Source organism: Leptosomus discolor, chromosome 5 (assembly GCF_034619465.1).
Source record: "Leptosomus discolor isolate bLepDis1 chromosome 5, bLepDis1.hap2, whole genome shotgun sequence".
Classification (NCBI taxonomy): Eukaryota; Metazoa; Chordata; class Aves; order Leptosomiformes; family Leptosomidae; genus Leptosomus; species Leptosomus discolor.
In genome coordinates this window covers 2,334,697-2,352,121 of record NC_141395.1, presented here as the reverse complement: position 1 = coordinate 2,352,121, position 17,425 = coordinate 2,334,697, and the positions used below count along the sequence as shown (strand labels likewise).

At 45.0% G+C, this 17,425-nt stretch overlaps 1 protein-coding gene across 1 annotated transcript; it reads left to right on the top strand.

Annotated features, from left to right (window-relative positions):
• The first annotated feature begins 1,016 nt into the window (after positions 1-1,016).
• TNFAIP6 (TNF alpha induced protein 6) lies at positions 1,017-13,742 on the top strand. The gene is made up of 6 exons (XM_086465898.1): positions 1,017-1,110; positions 7,747-7,884; positions 9,206-9,367; positions 11,533-11,761; positions 12,794-12,834; positions 13,579-13,742. Exons 1-6 carry the CDS (start codon positions 1,017-1,019, stop codon positions 13,740-13,742), a joined length of 828 nt encoding a protein of 275 aa, XP_086322024.1.
• The last annotated feature ends 3,683 nt before the right edge of the window (positions 13,743-17,425 follow it).

Sequence of the window (17,425 nt, the reverse complement as noted above, 5' to 3'; positions counted from 1 at the left end):
TGGAGAGATGAAGAATCTCTCCCTTGTTGGTACAAGAGTCATCTATACAAAATATTTTTGAGTGGGCACAGAGTCCTCCACCCTTTTCCTTTTCCTTTATTTTAACCTGATTGTGTTCATGGTCATGAGCACATCTTTTGCTGTAACTCCTGACTCAGAAGTTACAGATGTTATCAGAACTGGAGAGCAGAGTCTTCCAATGGCTGCTCAGGAGTGTGGTGCACCAGACCATTTTCCATACTCTCATCTTTCCTCCTTTCTACTCTCCCACAAGGAGCAGCTGCAGTATTCACTTTCAGCCAGAAGGGAAGACACGCAGACAGCTGTCACGCTATGAATCAGATTTTAAACTGTGGTTTGGAGGGGAAGATCTTAGCTTTATTTCCCACTTGCAGAACAAAGAGCATCTGTTTTTGACACTTGCGGTGTTATGCTGATCTGGGAATGTGACTTGCAATTACAGATTCCACGTAGGGAAACAGAATTCAGATAGCCAATGCAAAATATTCTCCTTATGTTTTTTCATTGATTAGGTCACTGTGAAATTAAATGCGAATTATACAGGAAAGGACAGAATGTTTAACCAGGAATGGAAGGTAGTATGTGTGATTCTCCTCGGTCCTGTGAATGGTGTGACTAGAAACACTGTAAGCAGATAGACTGGTTTTCGTTTTATTGTTTTATGGAATTTGAAGGCAGCGAGTGCGGAAGAATGAACAGACTTTGGCTTGAAAACTGTTCATGTGTGCTGCAGTAGTGAGGGATAGAATGGTTTCTTGGACACGCTGGAAATCAAGAGAGCCAAAAGCGAGTCACATGGACGACTGCAGACATCACATTTAATTGTGTAATAATACTACAGCAAGCACAATTGGAGCAGGCTCGCTGACCTCACAGCTGAAAGCACTATTTAAGATCTGGCTACCAGATGTTCCACTAGGATCTAGCCAGCTGCTAGCAGAGGTTACCCTGAGTGTTTTAACAGGGAATATTTACAGCCTGATAGTTCAGGAGAGATGATTGCACTACTTTTCTTTTCTGCCCTGCTGTGGGACAAGGCTCAGGCGTGGGGATTCAAGGACGGAGTGCTGCATAACTCTATTTGGTTAGGTAAGAAATGATTTAATCATAAACGTTTTGCTGCAAAAGCCGCTGTGTTTGACTAATGGTATAAAAATGAGCACTTAGCGATGCAAAATTGAGCCGTGCATTAATATTAGCAAAATCCTGCGTTGAAATTGGTGATCATTTTGTCAGAGTAGTGACTGTAAGTTTTGTCCTTAGGAGCTTACAAGTTTTACTACCGCTCTGAAGTGCAGGAAAAAGCAGTGATGGTCAGTCATCTGAATGTATTTTCCTACAGCATGAGGCAAAGTGAAAACAGCATTAAATAACAGTTGCTTCTAATGAAGGAAAACGAGTATGAAAAGAAACATTTGCCAAAAGAATGAATTACTTTCTGCACGAACATACTTCAGATGCTTGGGGTCCTACATATGAAGCTAAATGATCTGGAAATAATGGTGATAATATTTCCTGGGTTTCTAGGAAAGTACAGAAATGTAGATGGTTTGTTCACATCATTAAACAGTGGAGAGAAGATTTCAAAAGGGCTATAGAAAATGCTGTGGGTGTAGTTTCTTGTACCTCAAGTGGGTTTAAATATCTCTTAGAGTTATTTTATTGATACTTATAATTATCCACTCCAACAGAAAAACATAGCCAGAATACAGTCACATAAACGGTGCCAAAACCAAAACATGCACCGAGTGCTCCGTTTTATAGACAAACACTTAAAACTCCTTTACCCTCTCTAGAATGTTGTGTGTTTCTTTAAGGATTTTAAGGAATTCCCGTAGCCGGTACATGTTTCTGTTGTGCTCAGATGTTCCACGAGGGATTGGGGCCACGCTTTAGTAGCTGGTGCAGCAACCATGTGACTCCAGTCCCTTCTCAGAGGACCGTGTACACTAACAGGAACGTAAATGAGAAGGAGAAGTGATCTGTATCGTTTTGCATTTGACGGCACATTTTTAATGACTCCTCTTTCCTTCTAAACTTGGAACGTGCCCGCGGTGTCCCATAGTGGCTGAAGGCGCTCAGGTGAGGGAGAGCGCCAAAGGAGGACAGCTTGGCAGCTTCGTGCACCGCCTCAAGTGGCTGCTATTCCAAAAAAAAAAATGGATGACAGAGAAGAGGGTTGTGTGAGAAACAAGCAAAGCTTGTATTCTTGGCTGGCATAACAGCAGGGAGACACAGAAGAGAAGTAGGACTGAGGCCTGTGCGTAGGGGCAGAGAAGCGGAGTTTGATACAGGCGGTGATGGGCATTCTCGTACAGAAGGGACGTGGTCAGAGCGGTGAGGAAAGGGGCTTGCGGAGTCAGGCCCCTTCCTTCTCTGTGGCCTGGACGGGCTGGGCCCGCACCGGTGAACAGCACGCGGCCGTGCGCGGGTCCTGTCTGTGCTTGAACCGCTCTCACGTTCCCCGGCACGGTTTTGCTCTCAGCCAGCCATGGTCTTCTAAAGAGTACTCCAGTGCAGCGCCACGGGCTCTCCCGGGATGAGACCGCCCTGGTGACGGGGAAGAGAGCTCAGGCACGCACCATGCCGCTTGCCCTCGTGGACAGAGAATGGCTCCTGGGTGTTTTATTTGCGAATATTGGTGTATCTGCTGCAACCACGCACCCTGGATGTAGCCTTCAGGGGCTTCTACAGCATAAAAGCGAGTTGGTGATAACAGTGATCATTTAAGCAGTTTTATGAATTGAAGTCAATTTGAAGAAAAAAAAATCTGGTACTTTAAAAAGAAGAAACAGAGTTGACTGGAATGCATCGTAAAATTATGTTTTGCTGCACCTTTACCATTTACCGTGAGGGTAAATAAAAACAAACCACAGGGTAAAAGCTGATGTCTGGCTCTAAATAAACACACGCAAAATCTGGAAGCGCAGTGTTTGCTGCTTTGAAATAACCACTCTGCTTGCTGATCTCCAGGGCTCCTTTAGAAATGCACCGTCTAGTGTAACCACAGCAGTAAGATTTATTATTGAAACAAACCTCAAAATGCAGTTAAATGAATTACCGATGGGATTCACTGACATTATATCTAAATGAAGAACAATTTTGCAAAATCACAGCCATCCCATTCATGCGTCTTCTTTTTAAAAAAAGAAGCATAACCTGAACAGTGAAACAAGTAACCCCAATCTATACTCACTATGCACGAGCATGAAAGCAATCCCCCTCCCTTGAATAAAACCTAGGAATGCGCAATGACATCTGAGCTTTGCTTATCTCCTCTTCTTCTGATAAAGCACCATTAAGACCAAACTGAAAATGAAAGGATCGTTCTGTTTTACCTTTCTTCCTCAATAAATCATGAGCACAAACCTAAAATCTTGGATTACTGGCAGTCTAGGAATCCTCATGTCTTTTACCTTTTTTTCTGGTTACAAAACATCTTTTGTTCCCTCAGTAAGCGTGCAGCCCTGCTGCAGTTGACGGTATCACTTTCCTGTTAATCTCTTTCTTGAGTGAATGGAATTTTATTGTTGCTCATTTTTGACACGAGCACATTATAACCAAAGCTTTATTGTAAACTGATGAGAGGATTGGAGCAGACTTGCCCGAATACGCTCACATGCTTATTGGAGTGCCAGTTCTTAGTGCCACGAAGGAGGTTTCCCGGGACAGTTGCTGCACTCTTTGTGTCCTGAATTTCGTCTCCACACCGTCTGTCAGTGTGGTTCAGGGGCCGTGCCTACCCCGTTTGGTGGAGTACTCGGAGTATCACCATGTGTGTTAGCAGAGGCCCGTGCCAGAAACTCTACGTGGTCATCCTCTGCTTAAATATTTATTTTTATTTAGCATTTAGTATGTGTCATGCATACTGAGGCCAAATTTCATGCTTGTTGTGTTTGTGCAGAAGAGATTGGCTACATTTTACCATCTCCTAATGGGTGCGTAGAGGGTCACTGTCGTTGCAGGATCCTGCTATCTCCGGACTTCATGGAGAGATTTTAAGAAATGTGAGTTGGAAGAAGCATGTCCTGTCAGCCATGTATCTCTCGACCTTTTGAGTAAGAACCAAAGAAGAAAAGTGGGTAGAGAAATCCCTGACAGAACAGTCCCAATATGCTGGTTTTCAGTCAAAGAAAGAGAGAACTTTCATAGAATCGTAGAATAGTTTGGGTTGGAAGGGACCTTTAGAGGCCATCTAGTCCAACCCCCTGCAGGGAGCAGGGACATCTTCAGCTGGATCAGGTTGCTCAGAGCCCCGTCCAACCTGACCTTGGACGTCTCCAGGGATGGGGCTTCTACCACCTCTCTGGGCAGCCTGTGCCGGTGTTTCACCACCCTCATTGTAAAAAAATTCTTCCTTATATCTAAGTCTAAATCTGCCCTCTTTGAGTTTAAAACCATTTCTCCTTGTCTGATTGCAGCAGGCCCAGCTAAAAAGATCGCCCCCATCTTTCTTATCGGCCCCCTTCAAGCACTTGAAGGCTGCCCTAAGGTCTCCCTGGAGCCTCCTCTTCTCCAGGCTGAACCACCCCAGCTCTCCCAGCCTGTCCTCACAGGGAGCTGCTCCAGCCCCTGAGCATCTTCGTGGCCTCCTCTGGACTCCCTCCAGCAGGTCCGTGTCTTTCTTGTGCTGGTGGCCCCAGAGCTGGACGCAGCCCTGCAGGGGGGTCTCACCAGAGCGGAGCAGAGGGGCAGAATCCCCTCCCTCGCCCTGCTGCCCACGCTGCTCTGGATGCAGCCCAGGAGGCGGTTGGCTTTCTGGGCTGTGAGCGCACATTGCTGGGTCATGTCCAGCTTTTTTGTCCACCAGCACCCCCAAGTCCTTCTCGGCAGGGCCGCTCTCGATCCCTTCATCCCCCAGCCTGTATTGATACCAAGGGTTGCACCCAACCCATGTGCAGGACCTTGTGCTTGGCCTTGTTGGACTTCATGAGGTTCACACAGGGCCACTTCCAAAGCTTGTCCAGGTGCCTCTGGACGGCCTCCCGTCCCTCAGGCACATCAGCTGCACCACACAGCTTGGTGTCATCTGCAAACTTTGCTGAAAGTTCTCACTCTTGTCCAAGAAGAGGAGAAATCAGGCAGGTCAGATAAAGAGAGCAGCCTTCAAGCAGAATCCCCCATCAGAGATGATGCCGGGCTGAGGCTGGGACATGTCGTACTGGCGCCGTGGTACGTGAGCGGTACGCATCTACGGTGGTAGGCGTGCGCTTGTGCTTGAAGCAAACCCAACGTTGCCTGCAGGTTTATCTGCACAGCCCTGATATCGCCTCCATAAAGACTAACAGTAATTCATGTGTGTGTCTGTGTGTTCAGTGTGTTCGTGTATGACTGTGCATATGTGTATGTATGTGTATAGATACACATAAATATGTAAAAGTGTATTAATAGTTGTAAGTACAATGCTTTGACCTCGGTCTGGTTTTGCTGATGCACAGCCCCTAATGTGATTAAGAGGGAGGGGAAAAAAATGCCAGTGAAAGATCTGATCAGTTAATTAGGATATACTGTTAGGGAATACTGTATCATTAAACCGTGACACACCGAGCCAGCATCAAATCTCAAAGCTTGGTGGGGTACATGTGCGTGGTCTATTTTCCAAAGGCTCCCTTTGTCATGTTACAAAGGAGTAACAGCGATACAGGTTGGTGGTCGCTCTCAGGAGGGTAAGGCCACCCTCCAAGACGTGGCATGAAGACTCAGTGGTGCTGCTGTTGGTAGAGCAGCCCTTGCAGAAACTGTGAAGAACAGATCTTTCCAGCGGTATTCTGAAAAACATGATGCCTGTCTGTAGTGACCTTTTGGCGTCAGTAAGTGGGGGTAGATAGCTTTTGAGGGATAAGATTTGAAAACAATATTGCAAGGTGAAAAAGTCAGGAGAACAATTGAAAATGATGTTTTTACTGTCAGCTCCAAGAGCGACGAGTTTGAGCAGTGGTGAACCCAGGGAAGGAACAGGGTGCGTCTTGCAGAGGTGGCTGCCAGAGCGATGGGGGCTTTTACCAGCAAACGTCATTGACAATAAGCTTTAAGTCTGCTCTTGCTTGGGTGTGACCAAGCTTAGAATTCAGCTGCCCCTTATACTTTTGACTGGGTGCAGGTGGGGCAGCTCAGCTACTCCCAAGGACCCCAGTCTGTGCTTTTCAATCCGCCTTTCAGCTCACCTCCCTGTGCGCTGCAGAGATCAATAATGTCAATTCCAGGGTGTCCCCTGAGCGTGCACCGCAGCTAAATGGCGTGCTGTTTTCTGCAGCACTCAGGTTTTCAGTTCATGCCTACTGAATCCGATACAGTCGTACTGTAAAGAAGCAGTGAGCGGATTTAGCAGGTTAGACACGATAGACTGTTGAGAGAATGAAAATGAGTACTTCTTTAATTAAAATAATTATTTTTTAAATATAACCTACCATTATTCCACAGCTGTTAGTTGTGACTCTTCTTTGCAATGGAACTGGCTTCTTCAAAAAGATTTTTCCACGGAGTATATGTTACCCCATGCCCACGCCAGTGATTTTCCCAGCGATGTTACAGAAAGCAGCTCTGGGTCTTCGGAGACTATTGTCAGCAATATCATTTACTTCAGTGGGCGCGAGGCCAGTGACTGTGGGTCCAAAAACTACATTGGCAAACGTCATTCTGTGTCTAATAAGGGCTCTCCGCATTGCTAACCACAATTCAGTGGTGACCATGTTTTTTTTAAAAGATACCCTAACCCAGCCAAAACTACTAAGCATGTCCCTAGAAAAGACATTCTTTTTTTTTTTTTTTTCCCCGTGGTACAAATAACTACTGTAAAAAATGCTTCCTGTTTTGCATCTTTTGCAGTCATGTTGAACAGTGGTAGCTACAGCCAGCCATCTCTCTCAGATTATACTAAATATAAGAAAGATCTAAACAAAAACGCCGTTCAAATTAGATATGCAGATTGTTTCTGAGACAGATTTCCATACATATGGCATCAGACAAGTGCAACACGAAAAGATTATAAAACTTGTAGTAGTACTGACAGCTTCTAGGTTTCCCTGGAAAGCCGCTTTATATGGCACTTGCAACAGCAAGGAAAAAAAAATAATGAAGAAAGCGTATTAATTTTCTGTGCAGCAAAAATGTGAGCCAGCAATTGTTCTGGTCCTGCCCTTTGTGACACAAGCTCAGATATTTTTATTTCACATTTTCATTCCCTTTAATTTCTGCCTCTCCTCTATCCAAGTAGCTCTGATTTAACTTCTCTGGAGATTCAAAACAAAGCTCTGATTCATCTTACAAAGGCGCTTCAAGTTACATCCAAAAGTATGCTGTGATAGCAACCCAGAAGGAGCTTCCCCTGAGTCAGATAGGATGCACGGAACCAGTGATGCTGACACCAGCCGATCGTTCCCATAACTACTGCCTTCTGTGTGGTCCTAGGGGAGCCCTTCCCTGCGTCTGTTGATTTTCTGTTGTTCAAAAACTCACCAGGCTCTGACGAGCTCTGTTGTTCAAAACTTCTCCCAAACAAAAACATACCTTTGGGTTGCAAAAACACAGCGTTGGTTTGGGAGGGACAGATTTTCCTGACGCTTTCCAAGTGGCACAGCTGCCAGCTGATTGTTTTGTTTCTCTTCTCACCCGGACAGGAGCCTGAAGGGCAGATCTTGGGGAAACTGCCGGAGGTGGTGAGAGCGGCCCGGAAGGTGGGCCAGCTGCGAGACAATGCTGAAATCCTTTGTTGCTTTGGTCCCACAGAACGTGCAGCTGGAGTGTATCACAGAGAGTCACGCTCTGGGAAGTACCGGCTCACCTACGCAGAAGCAAAAGCTGTCTGTGAATACGAGGGAGGACATCTAGCCACGTATCAGCAGCTGGAGGCGGCAAGAAAAATAGGTTCGGAAAAAATCATGTCTGTCTGCTCATTCATAATGTTGCCAGTCTTGTATTTTCATGAGTGTTATGAACTCTGGGACTGAGAGACTTGTAAACTCCCTGGATTTTTGCCCAAGTTGCATGCAATTTCCCCCCTCAGTAACGGAGCATGACTGCGCTACCTACAGAGCTGTCAGGGATGACATCTGCACAGAGGGCTACGCGTCCCCCCGAGCTCTGGGTGCAGCGCAGGCCTGAAACCAGCAACACCCTGAGGAGAACGATCTGGCTGAGCTGGGAAGCAATGCGACCTCCCCAGCTAGAGCACCTGGGGGCTGCAGAGGAAGGCATTTATCCCAGGGAGCTTCTACAGTAAAAGTGCATTGCTATTTTTCATATCATCATCAAGATGTTTTCATAAAGTTTATTCCAGCCTTATTTGCTCTGGTGAGAGAAAGTGAGTGGTGTGCTTGGAGTGGAAAGTGGAGCTGAGTGAGGGCTCTACTGTATTTCTATCTGATTCCTAATGAGTAATTCATTCAGGGCATTGGGAAAACAATGGAAAATATCCTCCACTCTAGAAATTTGCAGGCTACGCCGTTGAGTCAGAAGCTGGCTCTCAGCACCAGCACACATGTAAAAAAAGGGTACTTTTGTCTTTTCTGAGTAGCTCATAGTCCTAGGACGCCACAAATATGTTCCAGTTCGTCTCGGTGAAAACATTGAATTGGTCCGTACCAGACAGTGAATAACATTGCATTCTTTGGCTATTGTTTTTAAGTTCTCAGCCACAAAATGCATTAACAGGATTTTTTTGTTTAGCAAGAAATACTTGAGGCATTTCAGGTATTTAAATTTAAACTGAAAGTATTTTAAGTAAATACTTTGTTTTCTTAGCTCTCTTTTGTATGTAGTATTTTATTCACTCTCAGAACTTAATGCTGCAGACCCTTGAGATATGATTGAGTAAATTTGTATGACTTCAAAAGGGAAACAAAGAACACACTTACATAACTCATCCAGTATATAATTGGGTTACAAATGCTGGTACAGCACTTAAAACTCAGTACCCAGGAAACTATATAGTCCATCTGCATTTGATTTTTGTTTTCAAATGAGGACCCAATAACCACATTGTGGAGAACACAGCGCAATTTTATACCCTGCATTTAAAATTATCCTCTCAAAGTGCTTTTCTTTGCTGTGGTTCAATTTCTATTAGGCCAATTACACCCAAATCACTGATCAGCTTGAGTAAGACTCGACCGAGTTGAATAAAAAGCAGTGTTTCTTGCCTAGGGTTGATTGATTACACCCATGTCCCATTTTCTCCCTGTCGCAGGTTTCCACGTGTGTGCTGCTGGCTGGATGGCAAAGGGCAGAGTTGGTTATCCCATCGTCAAAGCTGGAGCCAACTGTGGCTTTGGCAAAACCGGTATTGTTGATTACGGGATTCGCCTCAACAGGAGCGAGAGATGGGATGCCTACTGCTACAACCCTAACGGTGCGTTTGAAAACAACCCATTGCTCTTCGCGTCTCAGATGGTGACTGCACGCCATGCCACCTGGCTGCACAAAGGCACCCGGGCTCTGAATGAGTTCGCTCGCTCCTGTGCCGTAAATGTGCTGCCTGAGAAGGGGGGCGCATTGATTCAAATGTATTTAGAGCCTTGCACCAAGCCCCCTCTGCTGTTAGCGACAGCTGATCTGGCTTGCTCAGAGCTCAGCGTCTCTGCGCTGCATTGCTCTGTAGATAACCGAGCCCTAAGCAAAGTCCTCTCAGAAACTAAAAATGTAATGATGTGCTGTTGGTGATTAAAAAGGTAAGTAATATTTCCAACGTGACGTGCAAATATTGTTTTGTATAAGAGTGTTGACATTTAGCCTACAATTTCATTTAAATAACTAACCCCGAGGTGCTTAACATGGGGACCAATTTCTAGATATTTTGCCTGTGAACAGGCTAGATTTAGTGTTAACCCTTGTTCCTTCTTTCTTGTGCCTGAGGTGGTAGAACAACTTTTGCATATGAATGCCATGCTTGGGACTGAAAGACCCGACAGATCCAGCTCCCAGCAGTGTGTGTGTGTGTGTGTGCGCGCATATGCGCACGCATGTGTAACTAGATGGAGAAAAGTGGATCCAAAGCAGACCTGGAGACAGGGTTCAAACACAACATGACCACGTACGGGACATCTCTCTGTCCCCCTCCATTCGCTGCATTGCAGATGACCAAAATGCCGACATGGCTGCTGTTCCCGTTTAGGTTGATATCACTTCATATAGCAGGGAAGACAGAAAAAGTAGACACCAACAAGGAAAGCTAAGCTTAACTTTGTGTGCTGCTTGGCTCTCCCACTACTCCAAGTGCACTACCCTGCCTGGTAGAGCCAAAAATTGGAGTTGTCCGTGACGTCTGTACAGCTGTGAGCATTTTGTTTGTCCTCCCAGGGCTTGAGCTTGTTTGTGTTAGCTGGGCAGTTGTTAATCAAATAGCTCTGTGGGGTGGGGGACGTTCACAGATGTTCAGCACACAAAGAGAACTGCAAGAGACACTACTGCCTTCGTCATGACTCCGTGTAAACTGGCAGCCCGACTTTCTCCTTTGTCAGCCTTCTCCTCTGGGCTGGGAGGCAGTTACTTTCCAAATGCACTGTTTGGTTGAAGGACCAAAGGAAAATGGAACTGCTAACACTCAGCAGATGCTTGAGTCTCTCCCAAGGACAAGGACACATATTCACACATAGTCATGCTTGACTTGACGGACAGCCTGCTACAAAGCCTGGCAGGGTTGTCCGCTGGCAGGTGGGAGACAAGTAGCCTGGGGGAACGAAGACAAATCTCTGAGCCTTTGTTCTTCTCTAGGGTGCTAAAGACGTCAAGAGGAACTTGTGAAACTCTTTGCATCTTTGAAAGGCACATCCAACCTAGCAATGACCTGGAGCAGAAAAGCACAGGACTAAGAGGTTAATCACACTGTCCGGCTCAAGGCTCCTAAGTCACGTGCCCCGAATCACCCTTAGCAAGGATTTCCCTCTCCCCAGGTCTGAACTTAGGGAACGAGGACAAATCCTAAAGTCAGGCAGTGTGAGGTCCCCACATTGGCTGTTCTCGCAGTCAAGGAGCTGATAAAGTTCAAATGGCCACTGAATCAAACGGGAATGAGTGTTTTTTGGCCCAAAGGAGCCATTCCAAAGGGAGTGAAGAGCTGCAGCAATAACAGGAGTACAGCGCAGTGTATGAGATCATTAACCTTTATAAGTTTTCTTGTAGAAGACACACTTTCAGGAGGTTTTTGAAGAAGAGAGGATGAAACTGAATGCTAGAGTGACTTGCAAGTGCAGCTGTAAAGCTTACAGTTTGACACTGCGAGAAACCCCGAATGCCTTTTACATAAAACACTTCGCTCTGGCCCAAAGTCTGCTGAAGTCAATGAAAGCTTTCCCATGAATTCAGTGCATTTTGTTTCCAAAATATCTACTCCCAAAAGCCAGGAATGACTGACGTTTCTTGTAAACACGGAGTGCTTAAATACATGGAAAGTGCCATCACGCTGGGTGTGCTGATGTGAGTTTCTGTGTATCTGCTGGGTCAAAGTGCACCAAGATTTAAACCATGGCCATGTCCAGAATGAAGACTTAAACTCTGATGTTTTTATTGTTCTTGTAGGGAAAGAATGTGGTGGAGTCTTCACAGATTCAAAACATGTTTTTAAGTCACCAGGCTACCCAAATGAGTATGAAAATGATCAAATTTGCTACTGGCATATTAGAGTAAAGTATGGACAACGTATTCATCTACAGTTCCTGGAGTTTGATGTTGAAGAAGATGTTGCTTGTATGGCTGATTTCTTAGAAATCTATGATAGCTATGACGATATCAATGGCTTTGTGGGCAGGTAAAGCAATTCCAGCTTTAATATGCAAATAATCAAATGATTTAATTTTTCCCCCAGAACACTGTCTCAGAAGAGCACTGCATTACCGTATCCAGTTAGCACCCCTGATAAGCCCATCATACTCGTAGCAGCAGTACCTGACGTAGCTTTCCTGGCAAGTTACTTTTCTGTCATTGACACAGGCCTGTAAAGAGTTTCAGAGAATTGCGCTTTGCCCTTTTCCGCTTTGCTAAATCACATGGAAGCAAGCTGAGAGGCATTTCAGTTAGCTGCTTAATTCTCTATCAGCAGTCTCAGACAGTATCTTCTATTTGCTTTAATTGAAAGGAGGGAGGTGGGGTGTTAAATTGTTTGCAAAAATGTATTTAATTTACCATTCGCTGCAGAAGTAAAATATTTTCTAACAATGTCAGAACAGAACAAGTGTTACATGTCATCTCTCTTACTAGCTTTAGCTTCCCTCTTTGCTTAATTCTCACTTTCTTTTCTTCAGTGTCATATTTTTGCTTCTCCTTTAGCAGTCATACTTTGGTATGACGTACCTCAATTTTCCAGAGCAAAAAATAAACCAGAAAAAGTGATAAAAGCCACTTCCCAATTCCTGCCGCTTTTCACATCCTCTCTACAAACCATGTGTACCAAAGCAAGGATATAGTCCGTTTGTTTTGCTGTTACAGATAATTTTAAACATTTTTCTTGACAATGTTCTTCCTTTCTTAACCTTGGACCGTTGTTCTTTTTCTTAACGCCTTGGTAAGTTGCTCTTTTCCTTGTTTTGCATCATTTACTTCCTGCCTACATTGAAAAATGTTTCCTGCATTTCCCCCTCCCATAAACCTTACTATCATGACAAAAATTCTAAAGCAATTGCTTTAATGTATAGTGGAGGATTACGCACCCTCAATTATAACTGCTTTAGCCCCACGAGCCACAGATCCGAAGGAGAGTGCGGCCGGAGAGCCACCGTTCAGTGTAGGGAGTGTGGCACATGCGCTGTGTCGTTTAGTCATCGCTGTTTTGTTTTTTTTCTAGGTTTTGTGGAGATGAGTTGCCAGATGATATCATTAGCACAGGTAATATATTTGCACTCCTTATGTTAAAAAAAACAACCCAGCCCCGATCACCTTTTGTCCCTGCTGCCTAATAACATATGGTTAAGATGCCCAGAGACACAATCCCTGCCTGCTCCGTGGCTGACGCGTCATAAATTGCTATTCAAAACTGTCATCAACGCAATGACTTCTAAATCAGTGTAAAAGAAAAAACAGCCTAGGGAGAAGATAAGCAGGGTGCACCCTGCTGCCCGCACAGCCATAGGACACCTCCGCAGCTTCGGCGGTTTCACAGAGGTGTCTTTCCACAGCAGTCGGTAACCGAGCCTGACCTGTGCGCACAAGCTCCAGGCACCGGTTTGTCCCGTTTCAAGCACGAGGATTGCACCAACACTCCCAAAGCCGGTGGCAGACGTGACGCTGCGCGTCAATCCTGTTTAAACGGCAGGGCAAGGCCTGCTGTCACGCGTGAAGTGAAGTGGGGCATTTCACAGGCAGAGCGAGGCACAGCGGCATTTTCAAGAACGGGAAATGCTTTGCAGATAGCGAAAGGTTATCAGCCTCCGGGCTCTGCGAACATGAAACTCTGCCTGGTTTTCCATGTGGCCAATAGTCCTCCCAGGCCACAGGTCAGAAGCAGACGGACCAGGTGGATTGCTCTACAGATCCCCGAAGCGAGAAAGAGCACTTTAAAAATAACCCTGAAATACCACATTTTTATGCAACCAGAAAACATAACCTTCGTTTTCCTTTTTCTTGTCCCAGGCAATGTTATGACCTTGAAGTTTTTGACAGATGCCTCAGTGACTGCTGGTGGTTTTCAGATTAGATATATTACTGTGGACATGCCTTCAAAGTCAAGTGATGGAAAGAATACAACGTCCCAAGGAAAAACAAACTTCCTCTCTGGGAAATTTGGTATTATGTGAGCACAGTAACGAGATACGTTCATTAAAAAACACGTTTTAGAACCCGATTCAGATATCTGTTTCTTCAGATAAGACAATTTCTTCATATCTTTCTGACTTTTTATTTTCTGCTTTTATATAAGTTTTGTTCATAAAGTATACTAGGAAATAAATTATAAAATATACTTACATGAATAATAGAAGAGTATTTTTAGATTACAAGTACTGTAAAAATCTGAAGAATGCATTGATACCAAAGATTTAAAAATTATTTTTCTATATAAACTGTTCCTTCTCCTAATTTCTTGCACCATTTGAACAAACCTTTTGTGTGACTGTTTCAATTATTTTTAAATTTAACACGCTGTTCTCTCCTTACGCTCCTTGATTTCCACATATTTATTTGTTAGATTGTTGCTATGTTTCTTCCTGTTCTCTACACATAATTATTTTTTTAATTAACTCATTTCCCTGAACTCAAAAGGCTGTTAGAGTAAGCTTATTTTTGAGATACATAAATTCATCTTGTGGATGCCCAGCAGCCACTCATGTCATTGTCTGAAGTCAGAAGACTGAGAAGCAGCGTGAATAGCACAGAATCAATTATATTATCATCATAATTCGGTTGTGAGATGAACCAGAAACAACTCGATGAATTTTGCCAGGGTTTCCTCACCCAGAGAAGAGTTGTTCCTTTCACTTTTCTGATTTCACTTGGTGAAGAAGCAAAGGAAAGTCTTGGTAATGATGATAAAACTGGTGAGATGAAGCATCAGGAGAAACTGCTAAGCAGCAAATCCGTTCAGAAGATACTGTCGCGATGCTGTATGTTGTTTACACGGGTTTTAAGACGACTGTAATTGATGAACAAAAGTAATTCTCAGTATGTTTTTAACTTCAGTTTAAATTCCTCAGTCTGAAGCGGCATTAAAGCTACCTCTGTTTTAATCATGTCCTGTATTTCCAACGAATTGTTTTTATTTCTTGAGAACTTTTCAGACTTTGAAACATTTTTCTTGATTGAAAGCAATAAATGAGTTTTTTAAGAGTTTCTTTCTTTCACTCTGAACGTTTTCTTGACCCCAGATCCGCTGAAGTCTAGTGCCCACTAAGAATCTTTCTGTGAATTATTTCATTGTTCGGAGCATTGTGAATTCCTCAGAAAGGGTTTTGCACAGGAGGAGGGTGATCTTAAGCTAATCAGACCCATCTTTGCTTTATTTATTCCAATTCTTGATTCTTCAAATTCATTTATCTTAGAGCTTTTATTGTTGTAATTTCACTGGGAATATAATCCTGCTTCCTGGCGGTACTGGAGAACAATGCCTCTCTGTCATTTTCAGCACTTTATTCACGCTTCATGGGAGCCAGGAAACAAAGTTCGTGTCACTACATTTGATGGGATCAAGCTGCACCTAAAATCTGTTTTTTAATCCTGCCACCTCGTGGACTGAATAAACCTGTTCACCTCCTCCTGCTGTAAAATGTCATTCCACTTCTCCAAGGTCAGCAAAAGTGTTTGTTAATAAGGAAAACACATGGAAAGAACCGTTAACATTTTGTTTATGACCTAAGGCGGGTTTTTGTTGGTTTTGAGGGTGGGTTTTTTTGGTTGTTGGTTCCTTAATTGAGAAGCAACCAGTCTTGAACTGATACGGATCAGAACCAAGAGATGTACAGGAAATATCTGCTTGTCTGGAAACCCCATGGTGCCAGAGGGGTGACGCTACTTGGGGATGTTTCTTTCCAGAACAGACACTCCCGTTAAGCATCTCCAACACCACTATGGAGCCCTGCAGGTGACCAAGACAGACAGACTCAGCCGTTAACGTCGCTGCTCAGGCCTATCTCTATCCCTGACAAACAGGGTTTCTCCACACTTCAGGTTTGCTGCCACTGCCGTTATTTCATGTCACACCCACGGACGCCCTGATGTCATTCATGCTTGTCCCCTCTCGGTGGCATTACCTCAAGGTGGGACATCCATGCACAGCCAAGTGCTAATGTCTCCCACCCAGAGATGACGGTGGTGGGTGTTGGGCAGCGCGTGGTGCCGCAGCCATGGCGGGGAGCGAAGACCCCAGGCACTTTCATAGAATCATAACGTTAGAAAAGACCTCTAAGATCGTCAAGTCCAACCATCAATCCAACACCACTGTTGCAGATCGGCAGTGGTAAGAAAAACTTATCCACACACAGTGAGATAAGTAGAGATGTCCTTTATCAACGATGCGCACCGGGGACCTGGGATCCTTCCCCAAGATGTCCGCCTGCACATTGCAGTCAACAAATATTTATACATTAAGTTCATACATATTCAGTCTATACAATGCATATTCATTATCATTCTTTCGATGATTGGTTCTTCTCTTCTTGCTTCTGATGCAAATTAGCGCGTAGCCTCTGTCATGGTCTTCTGTTGTTCCCTTGTGAGTAGGGGGTATGATTTGGGTAGGTGGTCCGTGAGTCGGAGGTCTTGACCACTCCTCGAATGGACCATGTTTGGTCAAGGAACATGTCCTTGGCTCGCAGGCTCTTGGCTCGTACCTGCTTTGGTCACAATTGAAAGATCTTACACAATGAGTACCATCATAAATCCTGTCCAGCAGACATCTGGGACTACAACACACCATTCTTGTTTCTAACCACCAACAGATCATTGGTTAATGAATACCTTAGGTCTGGCACTTTACAGGGGTATGCTAGCAGTATTGGCAATACAGATTTTATTTTATATTTGATCATTTATTCCATTTTAGACTTATTTTCCCAATATAATCATTAGTCTCTCCTACTAATATCCACTAATTAGAATTCTTGATATTCAAATCAAGACGGGAAAAGCAAGGGGATTTCCAAGCAGTATCCTAAAATCCTGAATCTGGTGATTTCTGCAACACCACCATGTCCCGAAGTGCCACATGTACACGTTTTTTGAACACCTCCAGGGATGGTGACCCCATCACTTCCCTGGGCAGCCTGTTCCAACGTTTGTCCACTCTTTCAGTAAATAATTTCTTCCTAATGTCCAACCTAAACCTCCTTGGTGCAACCTGAGGCCATTTCCTCTCGTTTTATCACTCGTTACTTGGCAGAAGAGACCGACTCCCACCTCACCACAACCTCCTCTCAGGCAGTTGCAGAGCGATGAGGTCTCCCCTCGGCCTCCTCTTCTCCAGGCTGAACACCCCCAGGTCCCTCAGCCGCTCCTCACCAGACCTGCTCTCCAGACCCTTCACCACCTCCGCTGCCCTTCTCTGGACACGCTCCAGCACCTCAACGCCCTCTTGCAGTGAGGGGCCCAAACCTGCACCCACCATTCGAGGGGCGGCCTCACCAGTGCTGAGCGCAGGGGCACGATCCCCTCCCTAAAAGATCACTTTCTGTTGCACTCAGTTTCCCCCCTCCCATTTGGAAACCCCGCACCTAGTCGGGGACCCGCCGTTAAATGACCCTCAGAAAACCCCAACCGGGAACGACTGGGGGGGGGGGGGGGGGGCTGCACGTTCCACAGCACAGACAGACGTATTCGGCTCTTAAGGAATTTCAGGTTTAGGCAGGTGGAGTTCGGCGGAGCCGGGGCTCAACTGTAACCGCTGGGGAGCGCTGGGAGGTCATTTTTCAGCCACAAGTAAAGGATTTGTAGGTTGAGGGGGCTCCCACCGCGCTGACAGCCACGGCCACCGCCACCGCCGCCGCCGCCG